This window comes from Hydra vulgaris, chromosome 02 (genome assembly GCF_038396675.1).
Source record: "Hydra vulgaris chromosome 02, alternate assembly HydraT2T_AEP".
NCBI classification, from domain to species: domain Eukaryota; kingdom Metazoa; phylum Cnidaria; class Hydrozoa; order Anthoathecata; family Hydridae; genus Hydra; species Hydra vulgaris.
Window position 1 is genome coordinate 2230158 of NC_088921.1, and position 23457 is coordinate 2253614.

The 23457-nt window shown below is 27.0% G+C and overlaps 1 protein-coding gene across 4 annotated transcripts in view; it reads right to left on the bottom strand.

Annotated features, from left to right (window-relative positions):
- Nucleotides 1–3248: 3248 nt before the first annotated feature.
- LOC136076647 (NACHT, LRR and PYD domains-containing protein 3-like) overlaps nt 3249–23457 on the bottom strand; it is a 70744-nt gene continuing 50535 nt past the window's right edge. For 3 of the 4 annotated variants that reach the window (XM_065789958.1, XM_065789957.1, XM_065789956.1), the window contains 2 exons: nt 18109–19458; nt 3249–3911 (listed from right to left, as the gene is read on the bottom strand). In XM_065789958.1, coding sequence (XP_065646030.1) covers nt 3280–3911; nt 18109–19458 — 1982 coding nt within the window. In that variant the 3' untranslated portion in view covers nt 3249–3279. Of the gene's footprint in view, nt 3912–15209; nt 15453–18108; nt 19459–23457 lie in introns of those variants that run through there. The other variant, XM_065789959.1, reaches the window with a different exon arrangement.

Here is a 23457-nt window from a genome sequence, read left to right on the forward strand (position 1 = left end):
AGAAAAGGCCATGAATCAATGACAAATGTTAGTAGATGCCTGAATATGTTTTCGATCACAGAAACAACTTACCATGCTCTCAATAACTCATTGTGTAAAGCCTATTATGAAGCTGCTAGTATTAGTATGCAGGAATTAGTATCTGATATAAAAGCCACCTCTAATGATAAAACTAAACCAACTAATTGTCGAGTTTCTATTGATGGCACCTGGCAAAAACGTGGGTTACCATCATTGAATGGAGTCGTAGCAGCAATAAACCGTGGTAGATGCGTTGACGTTCATGCTATGTCAAAAAGTTGCAAAAAGTGTTCTGTTGGGAAAAAAGAAAATATTATTTCTGACTACGATTATGATCAATGGAAGCAGAACATTTTAAAAGCGATGAATGCGAAATTAATCCTTTAAAATCATCATATGCTATGGGTGCTGCTGGGGCTGTAGAAATCTTTTCAAGATCAATAAAAAAGAATGGTCTAATTTATAATGAATATTTAGGAGATGGAGATTCTTCATCTTACTCTGAGGTAGTTTCCAGTGAACCATATAAAGAACATGATAATATTGTTCCCCAAAAATTAGAGTGTGTTGGGCTGGTTCAAAAACGCCTCGGTAATCGATTGCGAAACATGGTAAAAAATTATAAAGGAACATCAACTACTTTGTCAGGTAAAGGAAAGCTTACAGAAAAGACCATCAATTCAATGCAAAATTATTTTGGCAGGGCTATAAGAGAAAATAAAAACATTCTGTATGCAATGAAAAAAGCCACTGGTGCTATTCTTTGGCATTGTACTAACTTTGAAAATTCTGAGTACTGCCATAGATTTTGTCCTGTTGGCAAAGACAGCTGGTGTAAATACAAAGAAAACAGTGATTACAAACCTAGTATTAATCTAGATAGGATGGATTCATAACCTGCTTTTACCAGTATTTGTCTTCCTGTCTGAAACATCTTCAAACATATACCAAGAAACTGAGTGGAAAGAAGTCACTTATTCTTTATTTGATTTAATTTATTTTAATTTTATATCTAGATAGGGGGTTGCTAAAAGAGTATTTTTTAACGTTGAAAGCCATTATGAGTTTTTCAGCTTTTATATAGATCTTTTTTTCCGCTCATTTGCTTTATATATATGTAATTTATCATTGTACCAAATTTAATATTATATACATTAGTTGTTTAAAAATTATTGTGTCCCAAGTTTCTCCTAAATTTGCTCATAAAATAGCAAAACAAATGCTGACTCGACTTTAAAAAATGCCCATTTTGTTATAAAATTAAAATTTTTAAATTCGTATTTAATTCTAGAATTGAAAAATTGATATGAAAACAATTCGCTATTACTATAAAAGAAAATAGTTTTTTTTTAGGGGAACCACCTTAAATGGGAGCAAAAATAAATATCGTTATTAAACTGAACGTTTATAAAGTTGTATATCAGGAGATTCATCATCACACAACACATTGTCTTATGCATGCTCTTGTCATATATTAAAATACTTTATCAATGCAATTGCTACTTCTGATTTATTAGTAACATTGCGTTATGAAAGTACGTTATTAAATTTAAAGAGTATTGATAAACAACGGCATCTTTTATTAGCATACGATCGATCCGAATTTTGTAAACGATAAGAAAATGGTAAGGTTTATTCCTTTATAATCGAAATTTTATCCTTTATAGTTAACGAATCCTACAAAGTACCCTAGAAACTAAAAAAAATATCATTATTTTCATTTACGAAGATTTTTTTTTGTCACTTACAAAACCCTTGTAAAACCCCAATATTTAACAACTCGGAATTAAAAAGTCACCGGTAAAAAAAAAAATATACCATTGATACCTCTCCAAACCCTAATATCCGTTATTGAACAACTCGGAATTAAAAAGTCACCGGTAAAAAAAAAAAAAAATACCATTGATATATCACCCAATAAAACCTTAATATCTGTTATTGAGAACCACGTATCCACATACCCTTAGTTTATTATTAATTATCATTTTGTCATTTACGAAAACTTATAAAGTCCCCTTACCCCATACCAACATCATTACTACTTGTATTCAATTACACACCATTACCACCCTTATAAGTCAAATGTTTTTTGACCCAGATATTGGACCCTTTAAACAATCTTGTTTAACTAAACCATTATAATTTATCATCACCCCGTGTACACATCTCACCCTTAGTACCACCTAGTTCATTTACAAAAAATTATAAAATTCTTTTACCTCGTACAACTAACTAATACACCATTATTACCACCTTTAATTCCACCTGTTAATCGAATTACCTATCCCACCCTTTTAATTACCTTGTTCAATGGAACCATTATAATTTATTATACTACCCCACCTTTAACTGCAACCGTTTCTCATTATTTATGGTCATAACTGTTGATTTAAAAAAGATTTAAAAAAATAAAACTAAATCAATTAGGCTTAACAACAAACGTTGTTAAATTTAATTGAAAATTTATATTTCGAACAAAATAACTTCGACTAAAAATTCTACAAAACTTTCGAATTTTATTATTATGTTGACAACAAAATTTTTTTTGAAAGAAACAAAGATGGACGAAAACTTAAACATCTAAAAATAATTGACATAAACATAAATTTATATTGTGTAAATCGAAAACAAATAAAATTTTAAATTTTCATTAACATTTCATTATCATTCATCAATTAAATATCTATAAAACTACATAAAAATAAATACAAAAAACATTATACGAAAAATTTTATGCGTAACGTTTCAAATAATTTTAGAGTTTCAAAACTTCTAAAAAATATTTAAAGTTAATTCATTAAATAAAATATAACAAAAATTTATTTAGTTTTTATTTATCTTAATTATGATTATATATTTCATGAACAATGAAATAAAAATATAATTAACAAAAAACAATAACAAGAATTTCAAAAAGGTTTTGAAAAAATATAATCATTTTAGAATTATTACTAATAAAGTTATTTAATAAAAATTATATATATTAATAATACAATAGTTATATAATTATTAAAACTAATAATTATATATATTATAATAATTAAAATAACTTATTTATAATATATTTTAATCCTTTAAATAAAAAATTATCCTTTAAATAATTTAGAAAATTAATAAAAAATTTTAAAATATTATTAAAATTAATTCATACATTTTAAAACATATTTAATTATAAAATAACATACTAAATATTTAAAATATTAAAATAATATATTAAATATTTCATTTATTATTTTATAACTATTGTTCATATTTTAATCAAGATATTAAACATTTTTTTCGTGTTATAAAGTTTTTAAATTCTTTGAGTTTAAGAAAATCTTTTCCACGGTACTTGATCAACAACCACTTGAGATTCAAACAACGAATCCATTCACAAATCTCTTCAATGAAATCGATGTCGTCGTGAAGGTCAAGAACTAATCCTTCACAAAGATTAATCCACGGAAGAAAATTTTCTTCAAAATCTTTTTTCGTTATTAAATAACCTAAGTTGTTTATCGACAACCATTCAATCTTATTTTTCGGTTTCAATCCTTCGAATTCAATTGAACGATAAAAGGTGACATAGTGAACATTTGTTGAACATTGAATTATAAGATTTTTTTCTTCATCACTTAAAATATTTTTATCAACAAATAACCACGATAACTTTCTTCCAGATTTAATGTAATGATTTACGAAATAATTTTCACAAGAAGTTTCGTAAGAAGTTTTTCCATCTTCAATCGAAATCTGCCACCACTTTCGTTCATCGACGATTAATTTTATTTCATCAGTAAATGATGATTGACTTTCATTAAAACATTCAATGAATAAATTAACGTAATAAGTTCTAAGTTGATAATTGTTTTTATTTTCACTTTGACGAGATAATTCAAGTAGATGATCTAAAGAAAAAAGCAATAATTTAATAAAAATAAACAAATCAATAAAAATTTAAACAATAATCGGAATTAATAACATATGAATAATATATATAATGAAATATAATCAACATAATGATACATATATTTATAAATATAAAATTTATAACATAATTTCATAATAAATATATTTATATATACAATATATTTGCATATTATGTATAAAAAGTTATAAAAGAATAAAAAATCAATAAAAAATAATAATAAGGTCGGAAACCCAAATAAAAATAGTATAAAGCTGAATTTTGGAAGAGAGAAAGTAGATAACCTTTGAATGAGTATATAAAAAAGCCCTGTTGATTGCGTTACAGGAACATCTTTTTTGGGGTAAAAAAAGATCGATTTTGGAACCTCTAAAATTTTATCAGCTGTATATGATTGGATATAATTTTTTATGCCGATTAATACTTATATAAGAACTATGAATTGAAAACAATTATTTAAAAAGTTATTTACGTTTTAAAAGTACACTTTTATATAATCATATAAACAACATAATTAAAAAATTAGTTACTTTCGAATTATCTTGGGAAAACGTTTCTTTTGACAATAAAAACGCACTTCAAGATATTTATATGTTCCAATAATTAAATACATTATATATTACATAATAGTATTTACATTAATATTAAATTGATAAAATTATATATAAAAAGAAAAAAAAGAAACTTTTAATTAAACAATTTTTTACTAAAAACTTTATCAATTTAAACATAATTTTTATCACATTTTTTAAACTTTATTTTACCATAAATATAACATATTTAAAATAATGTAAAAAAAGTTCATCATTAATATTAATTTAAAAAAATACTTCCTTATATTCATATTACTAATAATAGCAAATTAAAAAAGTGATTTAAATTTAACCAAGTAAGGTAACAAGTCAACAAACAAAACGCATTTCATTCTCAAACGAAGATTTGAAGTGAAATTAATATTTGAAATCGAATTTCAAATAAAAAACTTAATATTGAAAATCTCCTTCGTCGATATATTTGAAATAAATTACGTGAAAAACCAATAAATACTCAAAGAGTAAGAGTTTAAATAAGTGTTTATTCGAATTCGGCGTTGATTGAAATCTTTTTTTTGAAAAAGCTCTTCAAAGAACTATTTATATAATTTATAAACTGCATTAAATTTTATAACAAAATTATGATATAATATATTTTTGATACAGTTGCAATAATAAACAACAGTTTTGTCGTTAAAGCAGAGTTACAAAGCTATGGTGTCCGGTTTATACGTAGAAGCGCAGAATGCAAAACCTTTGTTTTATGTTCCTTAGGTATCCTGCATAAATTACGTCACGCACTAGAAAGGAGGGGGAGGAATTGGTGGTTTTATGAGGACCTGTACGGGATTTGTTACTAAAGACTTACGATCTTGTGATGAGAGAAGAGGGCATGGAGCGATGGTCAAAAACGGTCAAAAAGAGCATGACGTAATTTATAATGAACCCTTCCAAGAAGTCCTAACGGTCTTATTGTTTAGAAAATTAAGATTTTCAATGTACAAATTGGACATCTGGTGCACGTTTTTTTTTTAAATAATAAACTTATTTATAAAAAACTAGTACGAAAACTAATAAGAAACTTTTTTAATTAAGAGTTTAAGGAATATTTCCTAATTTTTCACCTACGTATCGTAACAACATAACAGAAAGTTAAAAAGTATTATTTACGGAGAACAAAAGTTTAAATGAGTTTTCAACATTTAACAAGTCTAAGAGTTTAAATTTGCACGCGCAATGAAATTTACGCGATTCAATTGCGAATAAAATACGTATATCATAAGAACAAACTTGAGAAAATTTTAATCTAGCCCAATACTAAAAGTTTCTTAAAAGATTTAAAAAATGGTACTCTTATGATGAAATCTTTCTTGTACTAGCCCGTTTCCTTGGTTTTTATCACACACACAAAACGACGTAACTCTAGATCTTGCTACAAAAATATATAAATGCTTTTGGAAAGAAAAAAGCAACGAACAAAAATAAGATAAAAATTGATAATTTAATCAATCATTATTATATGTATTTTAAGTATATTTTTATGAATTTTAAATATTAAATATATCTCTGTATTCAGAGATGCCAAAGTTAAAAAGGTTATCAGCGTTTTATAAAAACTGTTGTAAGCTAAAAAAAGGTTCAATTTACTTTCTAGAATGTCACTGTATTATTTAGATGAACTCTTAGATATAGAAACTTTAAAAAAAAAAAAAAAAAAATGAATTCTGTTGAATATACAATAGATTAACATCTCAGTTATGTTGAAAAATTACTTTATTTCGATGTATATATTTAAAAAAATGAGCTGAAGTATAAATCAAACTATAACAATTATTTATGAAATTCCAATGCTTACTTTTTTTTGCTTTTTGTTTTTGTATTTTTATAATATAATTCACTTATTAAAAAAAAAACACAAGCTTGTTATCAACAACTCCATATAATCGTTAACAATTTAAATTTAGTTTCAAGACATAAAGTTTTAAATAAAAACAAATGATAAATTCATATTGAAGTATACTTACGACTTGAAAAGTTTTGTTACCAGTGTTAATTAAAAACAATGGTAATAATATGAGACTTTATATATTTAAAAACTCGATCATCGAACTACAACAAATCCTTTGACAAATTCGAAGAAAACAAATGAAATTCGAAACAACCGTTTAGCTAATAATATCGTAGGTTATTGTAACTACCGCAACCGTGAAAAAAAGAATGTGACTTTTCATGATGAAATTTTTTGATTGCATTGGATTTTTTAAAATGACTATAAATCAAATTTAAAGCTTGAAAATATGTTAATTAATAACTTAGACATTTTCATTAGATAACATAAACTAATCACTTTAAAGATTTTTTGCTTCAATAAAATAATTGAATTGATGTATACAAAAACGTTATAAGTCATACAAACTATTATAAAACTATATATCACAAATGTTGATATATATTTTAACAAATCTAATATTTAAAGATGTCAAAAAGCACCCAGACTTTTTTTTTTGAATTCATTAAAGTAATAATTTTGGATTTAATAAGTTTTTTCTCGTTCCCCGAAAAAGTTTTTTAGAACGTTTTTGAATACATCGATTCAATTTAAAAACAAAAAAACATGCATTGCGTCATTATTGTAATTTAAAAAGTCACATAAGATAGATAAAATTATTTAATAACAGAAAAAACGGTAAATTATTATAAATTACTTTATTAATACCTATTAACAAAACAAATAGAGATAAAAAAAATAACTTACATATAACAAATATCGAAAAAACATTTACCTAAATTAAATAAACGTAACGGCAAGACGAATGAAACGACATAAAACACTATTTTAATTGTTGCTTTACTGATGTTCAGAATTTTTATCAGTAATTGGGTGTTTAGTGAACATTACGGACGTATAAAAAAAGACGAATACAAAAAATACAACTTTTTGACACACTTATTTAATATTAAATAAGTGTGTCAAAAAATTACTTTAATGTATTATTTAATGTAAGTTCATCATTATTACGTTATTTATTAGTCTCTTAGCTCTATCTTTTATTACTTTCAAAAAGAAAAAAAAAAAAAATAAAATGATGTTGAGTGAAAACTTGAATTTTTTAGTCCTCAAGTTCTTTGGTTTTAGTTGTAAAATGTAAAACAGTTATGCAATAGTTTGGTTTTAATACAAAGACATTCTCTAGCGTACTCTTTTAAACAACAACAAAAAAAAATTACGCAAAACAATAGTGGCTATAAAAAAAGCAAATCATCAACTTAATTGTACAAAACATTTTTACAACTGTTGTATGACATTTCTACATTAATCGAAACAAAGTTAGCGTATTTATATCAAGATTTAAATAAAAAAAAATTGCCGTTCCCTCATGACATTTGTGAGATTTTACAAGTAAGTAAATGTCCATTACTGGGTTAAAAAATCAGGCGAAACACATGGAATAAATAAGATTTTATACAGAATATTTTGTATATTTGAATGAATAAAATGATTTTTTAATGAATTAATTTTGAATTATTAATTTTATTAAGTAACATAAATATTCAACTCTTTTTACATTGGCGAAGTCGCCCCATAAAAAACTAAATCAAAATTCTTTTAATTTGAATTTAAAAATAGTATACACACACACACATGCACACACATACATGTGTGTATATAAATGAAGACCTCAGTGGAAAAACCGGCGTTGTCACATTTAAAAAGTATTGAGAAAGTATTTATTGATCATTAATAAAAGTCTTTATTTAAAGCAAATGAAACTAAGCAATTTAACAAAATTTATATTATAATTATTTTATTTAAAATTTATTCAAAAACAAAACATTTTGTAATTTTTTATACAAATTTTTTTTTTTCTTTGCTTTAAATAAAGACATATATATATATATATATATATATATATATATATATATATATATATATATATATATATATATATATATATATACATATATATATATATATATATATATATATATATATATATATATATATATATATATATATATATATATATATATATATATATATATTAAAGATCTTCAAGTTCAAGATTATTTATCTACTTTACAGGACTCCGTATATTTTATCATGAACAGCCATTCCACTCATTGCAAGTTTTATAATTCTACTGTCACCAAAAATAAGAAAATTATCATAGCGCTATTATAATGTTAAGTAGCGAATATTCAGAGGATTAGATACACAAGAGGAAGATCATAGGTGTGATATAAACTGTAACTTAGATATATCTTCCGAACCTTTGAACTATGCATAGGTTTGGGAAATGTAATCTGAGAAAAATAAACAGAAAATGTCAGGTTCAATTAAATGATATCTTGTTTAAATAAATTTTCGAAAAGCAGGAAAGCCAATCCATAGAAAGTTTTATTCAGTAGCATAAAATTCTCTATGGTATGACTTAATATGAAGTATTAGTTACGATACTAAAATAATATAATCATCAATGTGTCATATGTAGAGGGTTTGATGTAAGCTGTTGTAAAATTTAACTGTAGACATAATACTTTTCTTTTTTTTTATTTGCTGATTTAAATCCAGTTTTTTTTCAACATTTAATATACAAATATTTTTTAAAACAATGCCATACTGCTTTTATTCTAACAGACTTAGCAAGTACTTCGCTAACAGTAGAGTTAAACTATTTGATGAGAGGAGATTTAAACTAGTTGATGACAGTAGATTTAAACTGTTTGCAGAGAGTAGATTTAAACTATTTGACAACAGTAGGTTTAAACTATTCGATGACAGTAAATTTAAACTATGCAGAGGTTTGGTTCTATTGCTCATTGCATGTTAATAATAGCTTTAAAAATATTGCAGCTAAACTGAAGTAATAACAAGTGATAAATAATAACTTTATCAATTATATGAAAATCCACAGTTTTGCACGTCACCGTTGACAATATGAAAACATATTATTTAAATTGGATACTAAGGTAAAAATTGATTAAAATACTCGGTCAAGCAGCTTAGATTTTTATTTCAACAGATTTGTAATATGCACATAAAGTTCTAAAAGTATCTGCAAACAGTTCCGTTCCGATTTTGTTGAGGGCCACTGTAACAGCCATATAAATTTTAAGTAAAAAATAAATAAAAAACAGATGTCGGTTTAAATTTGTTTTAAAAGTTTCTTGTCAACCAGCAAAAAAAAAGGTTACAAAAAAAAACCTCAAGTAAATAACTTTAGAATCATTTTATATCAAATCACCTAATGGCTCTGAGGTGGTACCTCAGGGAACCACCTCAGAGCCATTAGGTGTATATTAGAAATATATTACTAGAAAACATCAATCAATTATATTAATAAAAAAAATAATCCTGATTAAGTAACATGGTTATAGATAAATTATCGCGATGAATTTAATGCTCTTCACACTGAATGGCTTAGCTCTAGTACAACTGACACTGTTGTCACTGTTTTTGTGTTTTTCTATCTCCTAATCATTAAGTCAATTATGTGACTCTAATGTACTGTAATGTTACTTCAGCAGATGTTTTTCATCTTAAAACTGAAAAATATGCCTCCTCAACAATCTTTTGGATTCAGGTAGGAATCGAAGGTTTCATTTGCACTTGTGAACCTTTTATGTCAATGCAATGAATGAAATATTCATCTTTTTTATAAAAACAAATCACTTAAAAACTTCCATTTTTTTCTGCAAATTTTTATTGCAATATTGAGGATATTCTGATACTGATGAATGACAACACTCTTACCCAACCCTCTGTTAACACTCTTACTAAGTCATCATTTTACAACACTCTTACTAGGTCCTCTACTTTACATCATCTTGGATTCTTCTTTATTGTATGTGTTTACTCTCATAGAAACCATATATTAAAGAGCTCGTGTCTCTTGTGCCAACTACTAAAATTCATTATCGCGTTATTTGTCATTCAATTAAGTCTCATCTTTTCTGTGACTGTTCCTCAGTGCTCCAAAAACTCTTATTCCACTAGTTTTTTTCCTCAAACATCAGTTCATTAAAATTTGCTTCCTTCATCTTGCTATTTTCTCTCTACATAAATGAGAGGCAAACTTAGCAAATTGTAACTTGCAAAGTTACTACTTGCTAAGTTTGCCTCTCATTTATGTGCACACAAAATTATGCGCCTTAATCAAAGTTAATAAATCAAAGTTTATATTTTTAACTTACTTTAATACAAACTTTTCTTTAAATAATTTATTTCGAAAATAGTACTTTTGGAGCTTCCATTTTCGAAAATTTTAACCAGATATCTACAAGATTTAAATCAGAAACAAGTTTATTTTCAATGGAAATCATTGCAAGATTGTTCAACCTGTCCTAACCAATTGTTGATCTTAAATAATTTTTGGTAGCGCTAGCTACTGTTATTGGTAATGTGGGAAGAATCCTCAATGCAACAGATACTTTTGCGTAGATTTAATTCAAATCGTTTGTGTACAAATATTTTATAGCATTTTCAGGATCCATATTTTTAATAAAATAAAAAGAAAGAGACGTTATCTCAAAGCTTAGTTCCTCGCCAGAAATATCATTTTATCCATTTTCAGATTCCATTTCTTTTCTAATGCGATGCAATGAAATTTTAAATCATCTCTCCTAACTGTTGAGAGCTTTTTAATATCAAATAAAAAGCTAAAAGGTGCAATTGCAGCATAAAATATATCTTCTATTGCAATAGTTCAATAGAATTCAATATTCTATTTACAAAATATTTTGCTCATACTTTTCTTTTGGACTGTTTTTCATAGTTTTTTCGGACTGCTTCTCAACATACTCTGCTGTGGTTGCTGTGAAACAAGGCCACTGCGCGGAGAAATAAGTTGAGCGCGGTACTACCAGGGACGTGGTGGGGTTCAAACTCGGAACCTCTCGCTTATGAAGCGAGCGCTTTACCACTACCACATTAGTTCTATGTTATATACTAATTCTATCTATGAGTCGAGTTGCCTTTGTCTGTCTATGAATGAGTCAAATTCTCTTTAAACTTAAATTATGCCTAAAGTAACCCAAAATATTAATCATAAAAAACCATCCCCACCACCTTACTGTTTCAATACAACTTTCACAAATAATTGTGGTCTTTAAAGTAACTTTCCATCAGTCAAATCATACATCTTACAAAATTTGCAAGACTCGCTTGCTTTTTGTAAGATTAATTTAAATTTATCTATTTCTTCTTCAGATTTCAGTATTGATGGGTAAAATACTTTGATTTAAAAGACTACAATAGTTGCATGCTTGAGTCAGGAATATACTTACCTATCAACTTACTAATTTGATAAATATTAGGTTCGAAACCTCTGATTATTCTTTTATTTGCTTCCACTTTGCACCTCTTCACTTTATCCCCTTTTTGTTGGTTCTTTATCTTTCTCCAACTTTTCAAGACTTTTATGATTATAGCTTTTAGGTGTAATTTCTTATTAAATTGACTATGTCTTTTCTCTTTATCCCTCTGCCAATATTATTGTTATTGGTTATTTTAATGCTCATCAAACTAAATGGCATGACTCTAACACTAGTAACAACCTTGCTGGCACAACAGCCCATAACTTCTTCATTTCTCAATCTCTCACTGAGATATTTAACTTTGTGACCCTTCTTCCAGAAAACCCTAATTACTTACCTTTACTCCTTGATTTGTATCTTTTTTCTAACCCTAGCCTGTGTTCAGTGCCTCCATTTTTGGTTTTCAAAATGACTCTACAATAATTTCTTATGTACCTAAGAAAAGTCATATTGTTATCACCATTTAATAGTAAAATTCTTACTGACCAAAATGAAAAATCACACATTATTCTGGACAACAAATATATTGGGTGGAAAAGGAAAAATCCAATCAACTTTAAATTGAGATTTCTATAAAACTACAAATGCTTCTAATTTTTTTTTTTTTTTTTTAATTAAACGTTACTTCCTTATCTATAATTGTGTTGATAAACTTTTGTTGACAAATAGCCTGAAAAATTTGATCTCTTGCCAAATGATGTTTATATATATATACATATAGCCCCTTAAAATTATATATACATACATATAGTATTGTATATACAAATTATATATACATACATATATACATACATACAAAAATATATATACATACATATACATACTTAAAATTATATATACATACATATACATACATACAAATTATATATACATACATATATACATTATATATACATACATATATACACAAATATACATACATATAGCCCCTTAAAATTAAGTTTAAGCTCTAATTGATGTAAACACATTTAATGTTAAAAAAATTGAAATAAAATTGCAAAGGGAGGAAGTTTTTGTTTAGCGGTGAAAAGTAAAAAAAAAAAAAATTTATAAAGAAAAATAAATTTAAATTCATAAATTTTTGGCATTTCAAATCAAAGTGTATTCATAGCATTGATATGGCTTCCCTATCTTGTATCAGTTAATGGTTTAACTGTTAAAGATTGACACTTTGAATGGAAAATTAACCATCTTTTTGTTAAAGCAGAAAAAAAAGTAAACTTGATCAATTATATTAGAAAACATTTTAGGTGAACATCTCACAGAATCAACAACTACCAGATTTAATGTGTGACTGCAGCATGGAATATAAAATTCCATGCTGCAGTCACACATTAAATCTAACATAAGAGGTCAGAGCTATGACAATTGTCATAGCTCTGACCTCTTATGTTTTTGAATGTAATTGAATTGCATTGGAGAAATTATGTACAGAGGTTTTGACTGACGTAGTTTCCTTGAGAAAATATATATATAGTATAAGTGGTTTTTTTATGAGCATATTTGAGGTGATTTGTAAAGTATAAATTGAACGCAAAATTTTTGTAAAGTTTTTTAAATGAGTAAAATGAAAGATTTTAAAATTGTAATGTTGTGCTGCCTGCGAGAAAATTACAGTTTTCCACTGACAAGCAATGTTTTACCAGGGAGTCAAATATCTCATTTGAAAAGTCATGTCCTGTCGAACCTTCGATTAAGTAAAATCCAAGAAAACTTTAATTAATATGAATTTCAATCTTGTCCTCTACATCAACCTATCGAACCAGCATTGACATTTGCTCCTGGTGACTGATGTCTTGTGTACAATCAGCAATAATTAAAAAATACACAGACTTTTGGACATTTGAGCAAATTTCAAATTTAATGGATATGCCAATCAAGTCAATGATTTCATTCTGAATATCTTTTGCCAAATAGTGCACAGAATTGTTTTTTTTTTGCTCTCAACAAATATTTTTCCATAACTGGATCAAATTCAGCCAAAAATTCTAAAATTTTAAGAAAGTTTCTAATATTATCTTCATAGACTTTTTCACAAGAGCCTCTGAGTGGCAGATTTTGCTTTGCCATCATAATAGTTAGGAAAATTATTCTTCTAATTACATTGTCCCAATGTTCTACTTTAAATTATTTTTTTCTATATCAATAATTGACTAGAAGTCATCAAAAACTTGAAAATGACATTATTCTACTAGACCTTCAAGGCTTTTAAACTAATTCTCAATATCACTGCCAATACTGAAAATCAATGCACATAATCATAAAAATCTTTTCCAGAATCTGTTTGAGGCTAAGGTTAGAGCTTATATCTTAGCTTAACCACAGATAAAAGAGATCATAGAATCAAGATAATTATAAGGCTGAAAACTCTGTGGAAAACAGTTTATTCCAGAAACTCAAAGCCATGTTGTTTACAATGAAAACAACTGCCCTTCTGTTCTAATGGTTCATTCTACGCAACTCAAGGAGAACAAAATTTTTGTCAAGAAGTTATTCAGTGCCTTGATGTATAACAACTACAGAGGTCATTAAAGGTGTAAAAATGGCATCATTTTACTGGCCCTTCAAGCTTATTGTATAATTTTCCAATTTCCTTTATTACTGGGACAGTAAGGACACTACCACAGAAAAAGCTGGTAAGAAACAAAGTTCTTTGAGGGTAAGAGCAAAGTTTAGTGGGAGCAGCTGTTAAAACCCAAGAAAAAACTACCACCACTGCAATTCAGGTTTCATCAAAATTTTTTTCAGAAGATGAGACTAAGCAACAAAGCTAGTAACTTCGTTGAACCAAAGATCAAGAAATCATAGAAAATGATGCCCTGAAAGAGTAACTGTATATATGATAATCACAATTATAGGTAAATGCAAATTTAAAATACAATCCTCTAGGCCATAAGGCCAAGGTGACAACTAGAGTTAATGAGAATACTCTTTTTTATAAATTGTTACAACACTATATCAACCCTATAGTTTCAAAACATAAATCTTACTAAAGCAAACAAGGAGTGTAAAGAAACACACAAAATGTCACTAATATAAGGTAAAAGGAGATTCAAATGTCAAAGTCCATATCATCTCAATAAATTAAAAAACAACAAGGAAGCTTATTCAGAAGGGCAAGGAAAGAGCTTTTAGCAAAATTATATTAGATGTCATTGTCAAGGAGAGTATATCAAATGTATTATGGATAAATACATTTGGTGACTACTTCGTGAAACTTATTATCATTTTCTTAAGTTGAGTTTCTTAAACCTCCAGAGGGGTTAATAAACTCTAGAAAATCTATTTATTTCTGAAGCTTATTTCAAATGATTTTTTACTGTCTTAGTCTATTTATAATGCAATTTTTGTTTATTAGTAGACAAAATAAATGAAAATATGAAACTTTTCTTGTACTGTTTCATTGAAAACAAATTACAGTTATTTCATAAAATCAAAGTTTAGGCTCAATAAAGTCATTTTTTCAGTCTTTAGACGTAAGCAATTGAAATGAATCCTGACTAGCAAGTCATTTGGAGTACCGCAAGGCTTGGCACTCTACTATACAACTCTATATACTTTAAATCAATGATTTGCCATATCACATTGCCAGCCATGTTGAACGCTACATAGACGATAACAAGATCATTAGCTTCATTAAGTTTGCAGACGGCGCACTCAGCATAACTACCCTAAATAAGCAATTAGCGAAAAGCTATATCAGCAGCAAAAAACTATACGATATATGAAAAACCAGTAACTGAAGCATTTGCTTAAAACATAAACTTTATTGATTTTTAAAGATATAATTGTTGTTTGAAGTCAACATTTTTTTCTAAAACTAATTAAACATTTTTAAGAAAATTATGTTCAAAGATTTAAGTTTATAATAAAAAAATGCTATCATATAAATAAAAACAATATATATAATACACTTTTATAATATAAATTAAACGTGTTGAATTTAAATTATCTTTAGAACAATTAGTTACTTAATTTAAAATTGATTCATGTTATGATGAAAAGCAATGTCTTATTCATGAAATGAAAAAAAAAGCTTTATTCATGCCTTCCTTTATACTCCTTAATTTAAGAAAATATTTTAAAGAAATAATTCACACTGATATAACCTTGTGTCAAACAACTTGATATTTTTAAAATGTTTTCCAAAAAACTATAACTAACAACTATAAATTAAGATAAACGCAGAAAAATTCAGAAAAGTAGTAATAACCTGAAAAGTTGGCCTAAAATCTAAAACAACTATAATGTATAACAATAAAGGTTTGGTTAAGTAAAATTGACATTTTTAATTTCTTGTAATTAGGACGCTGAAAATAGAAAAATTTATTAAAAAGTTTATTAACGTATTAGTAAAAAATTTTTTTTATTATTATTATTTAAAATGGCAACTAAACAGCAACAAGTGCGTTATACAATTTTGCATGCTCAAGTGGAAATTCCTAATTTGCCTCTCAAAATTAATAATAAAAACTGTTGGATGTTCTAAAAGCACTATAAACTTTAAATAAGTATTTGACGCTTAATACAACAAATAAAAGCGTGAAAGCTGCAACAATTTAACCTTAACAAATAACTGAAGATAAATGTTTTGCCAAAAATAAGGGCAAATCTTAACATTTTTGAGCAAATTTTAACTTCAAAATGCAAAACTAGCAGACAAATGGTCCAGACTATCGAGAAAAAGCATAAAATCAAGTCCTTCAAGATATATGAAGCCACGGATCACAACGCTAAGGAAAATTTAGTGGCAAAGAGTCATGCAGGAAAATTATACAAATTATTGTGTAGAAAAAAAAAAGTATAATCATGGATGATAAAACTTATGTGAAATTAAATTTCAAAACAATTCCAAGACATCATTTTTATATGGGAGTTTCCAGGAAAGCGGCAAAGGCTAAACTTTAATATTTACTTCATAAAACTAAAAAATTTCCAAAAAAAAATTATGGTTTGGCAAGCCAGATGTCAATATGGATTGAAAACACAAAGTTTTGTCACTTATTCCACAATAAAAAGTGAAACTTATTAAATACTAGCTCTGTAGCTTAACCTCATCTTCTGAAAAAGATTTTGATGAAGCCTAATTTGCATAAATTTCGATTATTGCCAATGTGGAACACTAACGACAGTAATGCAATCTTTTGCCTGACCTAGTGTCTTGTCATTACTCCAATTCTATGTTAACAATAGTATCAATCTCATACCTAGAACACACAACCCTGCAAATTGTCCTGAACTTTGTCCAATTAGGCCATTATTAGAGCCAAATTACATAAGAAGTTTAGGCAAGCAAAACTAAGTACTGATCACAAAGTATAGATCTCACCTAGTGCAAAATGGTATGACTCCAATTAGGAGAGGATTGTACTGAGGAACCTTTTTATTTATTAATTTATTTATTTTTGTTCTTGACTTAATAAACATTCCATAAAAAAAATCAAAAAAATGACAAGGTAAAACATCTAGGTTGATAAAAAAAAGCAACTGGAATGACATTAGGAACCATCAGCAATCTGATTAAAAAGTACAAAATGTTTGAATTTGCTTAGACAAGAAGCAACACTAAGCATAGATCAAAGAAAGTAAAATTGTTTTTTATCCAGAAGCAGACTAAGTTACTTAAATAGCTGGCTCAAAGCCTAGAATTTATAGCAATTGAACACCAATGTACTATTCTGGAGCAAAAAGAAGAGCTAATGATCATACTCCTAGAAGCTTAGACTCAAATCAGTTCAGATATGACAAAGAAATTAGTTGAATCAATGCAAAATCGACTTGCAGAAGTCTTAAAAGCTAAAGATAGTCTAACTCAATATTAAAAAGTCAAAAAATTTAATTACTTGGAGAAATGTTTAATACTAAAAAATTTGTTTGGATACTTATTTAAAGTTAAAAAAATGCATAGTTTGAATGCATCGTTAAGTTTTTAGCACATAAAGTTAACTATTTTAATTTATTTAATTCTTCTAAGTTATTGAATTCTTGATTAAATATGCATTTACAACAATTATAAATTTTTATATTAACTTATTTTTCTTATGAAATTACTTCTTAAAGTTTACTTTTTTAAAAAAAATAAATTTTATTCAGGTAATTATATCTCCTACTGTATAAGATGTGTGGCACAGATGAGTTTATTTATATAGTTAAACATACTAAATACAAAAGAATAGAGTCTCTCATTTAGTGAAGTAAAGAAAAAATACCTTTAAAAAAAACTTAAAGTTTATAAACTTTTGATTTTAATAAACTTATACTTTTGATAAATAGATAAACTATATTTAAAATGACTTATAATCATGCAACAAAGTAATAAAGACTTACCAAAAATAATACACAAAAATGAAGATTCTTCACAAGATTTTTTTAATGGATTCAGGTTAACAAGAAAATTTAATAAACTATTTTGATTTTTATTGGTTAAACCACAAATCATTGATAAACAACTCTTCAGCTTTTCATTAGCTATAACCTCTTCACTACTCAAACAATTATATGCATATACAGATGCACAAAACTCCATTATTGTCAAATGTGTAAATTGATAAAGATAACCTAGATTTGTTTCAATCCTTTCAATAAATCCAAAAAAACTTTCTTCATCTTTATCAAAGTCAATGATAAAAGTTTGAATATCTTCTTTGGAAAAAATTACTCTATTTTCAATAAACATTTGATATGCAATTTTACAAATGTTTAAAATATATTTTTTATTGGAATTGTTTTCCATCAATTGATAAATCAATTCATTGTTTTTGATGATGTGTTTTTGCAAAAAGTATAAAAAAATATTTGCATACAAATCTGTCATTGTTAAAAAAGAACTTTTGCATACATTTTTTGAATTACTAATAATCTTACACATGGAAGATATATAAAATGGAACAGATGACATGGACTTTGCAATTGCAGATTCCTTTAAAGTTGCTTTCACAACATCTTTTTTTTCCTCTAAAACATTATCTTCAATATAATTATTTATTCCGCTTTCATTAAATCCCATAATTTGAATGTTTATCTTATCACGATGCTCTGTAGATATACTTTGGTACTTATCAATTGCATAAACTCTACCAGCAACTACATATTTATATTTTTGAATTTCTGTTAAAGCATTAACGATTGGATAGCTACAACTCGAACTTGGATCTATTAATTCATTTAAATATTTAAACTCATCTAACCCGTCAATTACAAAGAGTGCAGGATAAATACTAATATCAAAATCATTTATAATTTCTTTGTAGAAAAAGTTTACTAATTTGTTAATATTACCAATATTTTGATATAGATTAAGCCTCCTGCATTCCAAATAAAAAACAAGTTTAACATTTTTCCAAATTAGGCCATTTGACCAATCAAGCAAACATTTTCTAAGTAACCATGTTTTCCCGATACCAGCTATTCCAGATATTAATGTTACAGAATTTTCTTTCATAAATATTTTACTGTATGGAATTGGTGTATAACGCAATTGTTTTTCCAAAAATTCTTTTCGTTCAACACTAAATACAGCATCTCTTTGAGTATTAACTGCATCAACAATACATAGATCAACAAATTTATGCATTAAATCAACATTTGCAGGTAATTTTAATGGTGGTTGAACTTCACATATTTTCCCATAATTTGTAACATAGAAACTTTTGAGTGCTGTGCATATCTCTGATATATCTAAATACAATAACTCATCATCATTATCAAATCATCATCATCATCAAAATTATCATCATCATCATCATCAACATTAACATCATTATCATCATCATCATCATCATCATCATCATCATCATCATCATCATCATCATCATCATCATCATCATCATCATCATCATCATCATCATCATCATCATCATCATCATCATCATCATCATCATTATCAAATATAAAAGATTACATGTCATTATCATGGTTAAATATGAAGACCTTTCAATATTTTAAATAACTAATTTAAGAAAAGGTTTTAAAATATTTTGTACAATATTTTTATTGAAAATATATGCACCAGATTAATCTGTTAAAAATTTGTTCTATTATATTTATCATAACCTTGACAGTCAATTCTAAACAAAAATTAAGAAAATAAAAAGTTAAAAAAAATTTGCAAACAAAAACAAAAACTGAATCAGTATAATCTGAAAACAACAAAAACTGAATCAGAATAATCTGAAAAATATTTTGAGGTTTAAAATATAAAATAATTTTTCTTTATAAATTCATTTTTAGTGGATTTGAAATATTTTACAATTAGTTATAATTTATTGTTTACTAAAAATTTTATATTCAAATGACTTATATTAAACTGAATTATATCTGAAATATGAATAACAACAGCAGGAACAGGTCAGGTCAGGTTTAGGATTATCATAATCAACCTGCTACTGGTACCATGTAATTAAGTACTACCTGTTCCATGACCTGCTGCCTTTTAGGGTATATTTATAGAAGCAAAGATTAAGAGAAATATACCCCAACTTAAAAATTACCCTGCCTTGGAGTAAAAACTAGAAATAGTGTCTCGATAAAAATACTCATTTTGGGCAGGTGTTAACTGTATCCAGCTAAAATTTTCCTTCATTGGGGCTCTTGGTTGAGTAAAGGCTAGAGATGGTCTCAATAAAAATACTTATTAAGTGCAGATCCAGCTACTTAACTGCATCCAGGCACTGTCTTGAAGAAGGCCTCCTAGGCAAAGACTATAGGGGTAAGTAGAATGATTCTGTCGATAAGCCTTAAACCCTTTCGATTAGGTTGGCATGGATGTAAACATGTGTTTCATTGTTTCCCTTCTTTGATAGTGACTCATCCTGTTAACTCTTAATGAAGATACAGCTCTAAAACTCAGTTTGATTACTTTGAGGCCAGCGGGTAGTAAAGTTTCCTGAACTCTGTGATTCCATCTACAGCTGTAAAATATCAGAGTATTAACAGTGGCATGTTGGGTATGGATAGTGTCTCTGTTAATTCTTTTGGTGAGCATTAACGAGACTTTAGGTTAATTAGCAGGACTGACACAATTGCTCAATGCTCTTGCTCTATCTATGAATGAGTCAAGTTGCCTTTGTCTGTCTATGAATGAGTCAAATTCTCTTTAAACTTAAATTATGCCTAAAGTAACCCAAAATATTAATCATAAAAAACCATCCCCACCACCTTACTGTTTCAATACAACTTTCACAAATAATTGTGGTCTTTAAAGTAACTTTCCATCAGTCAAATCATACATCTTACAAAATTTGCAAGACTCGCTTGCTTTTTGTAAGATTAATTTAAATTTATCTATTTCTTCTTCAGATTTCAGTATTGATGGGTAAAATACTTTGATTTAAAAGACTACAATAGTTGCATGCTTGAGTCAGGAATATACTTACCTATCAACTTACTAATTTGATAAATATTAGGTTCGAAACCTCTGATTATTCTTTTATTTGCTTCCACTTTGCACCTCTTCACTTTATCCCCTTTTTGTTGGTTCTTTATCTTTCTCCAACTTTTCAAGACTTTTATGATTATAGCTTTTAGGTGTAATTTCTTATTAAATTGACTATGTCTTTTCTCTTTATCCCTCTGCCAATATTATTGTTATTGGTTATTTTAATGCTCATCAAACTAAATGGCATGACTCTAACACTAGTAACAACCTTGCTGGCACAACAGCCCATAACTTCTTCATTTCTCAATCTCTCACTGAGATATTTAACTTTGTGACCCTTCTTCCAGAAAACCCTAATTACTTACCTTTACTCCTTGATTTGTATCTTTTTTCTAACCCTAGCCTGTGTTCAGTGCCTCCATTTTTGGTTTTCAAAATGACTCTACAATAATTTCTTATGTACCTAAGAAAAGTCATATTGTTATCACCATTTAATAGTAAAATTCTTACTGACCAAAATGAAAAATCACACATTATTCTGGACAACAAATATATTGGGTGGAAAAGGAAAAATCCAATCAACTTTAAATTGAGATTTCTATAAAACTACAAATGCTTCTAATTTTTTTTTATTTTTTTTAATTAAACGTTACTTCCTTATCTATAATTGTGTTGATAAACTTTTGTTGACAAATAGCCTGAAAAATTTGATCTCTTGCCAAATGATGTTTATATATATATACATATAGCCCCTTAAAATTATATATACATACATATAGTATTGTATATACAAATTATATATACATACATATATACATACATACAAAAATATATATACATACATATACATACTTAAAATTATATATACATACATATACATACATACAAATTATATATACATACATATATACATTATATATACATACATATATACACAAATATACATACATATAGCCCCTTAAAATTAAGTTTAAGCTCTAATTGATGTAAACACATTTAATGTTAAAAAAATTGAAATAAAATTGCAAAGGGAGGAAGTTTTTGTTTAGCGGTGAAAAGTAAAAAAAAAAAAAAATTTATAAAGAAAAATAAATTTAAATTCATAAATTTTTGGCATTTCAAATCAAAGTGTATTCATAGCATTGATATGGCTTCCCTATCTTGTATCAGTTAATGGTTTAACTGTTAAAGATTGACACTTTGAATGGAAAATTAACCATCTTTTTGTTAAAGCAGAAAAAAAAGTAAACTTGATCAATTATATTAGAAAACATTTTAGGTGAACATCTCACAGAATCAACAACTACCAGATTTAATGTGTGACTGCAGCATGGAATATAAAATTCCATGCTGCAGTCACACATTAAATCTAACATAAGAGGTCAGAGCTATGACAATTGTCATAGCTCTGACCTCTTATGTTTTTGAATGTAATTGAATTGCATTGGAGAAATTATGTACAGAGGTTTTGACTGACGTAGTTTCCTTGAGAAAATATATATATAGTATAAGTGGTTTTTTTATGAGCATATTTGAGGTGATTTGTAAAGTATAAATTGAACGCAAAATTTTTGTAAAGTTTTTTAAATGAGTAAAATGAAAGATTTTAAAATTGTAATGTTGTGCTGCCTGCGAGAAAATTACAGTTTTCCACTGACAAGCAATGTTTTACCAGGGAGTCAAATATCTCATTTGAAAAGTCATGTCCTGTCGAACCTTCGATTAAGTAAAATCCAAGAAAACTTTAATTAATATGAATTTCAATCTTGTCCTCTACATCAACCTATCGAACCAGCATTGACATTTGCTCCTGGTGACTGATGTCTTGTGTACAATCAGCAATAATTAAAAAATACACAGACTTTTGGACATTTGAGCAAATTTCAAATTTAATGGATATGCCAATCAAGTCAATGATTTCATTCTGAATATCTTTTGCCAAATAGTGCACAGAATTGTTTTTTTTTTGCTCTCAACAAATATTTTTCCATAACTGGATCAAATTCAGCCAAAAATTCTAAAATTTTAAGAAAGTTTCTAATATTATCTTCATAGACTTTTTCACAAGAGCCTCTGAGTGGCAGATTTTGCTTTGCCATCATAATAGTTAGGAAAATTATTCTTCTAATTACATTGTCCCAATGTTCTACTTTAAATTATTTTTTTCTATATCAATAATTGACTAGAAGTCATCAAAAACTTGAAAATGACATTATTCTACTAGACCTTCAAGGCTTTTAAACTAATTCTCAATATCACTGCCAATACTGAAAATCAATGCACATAATCATAAAAATCTT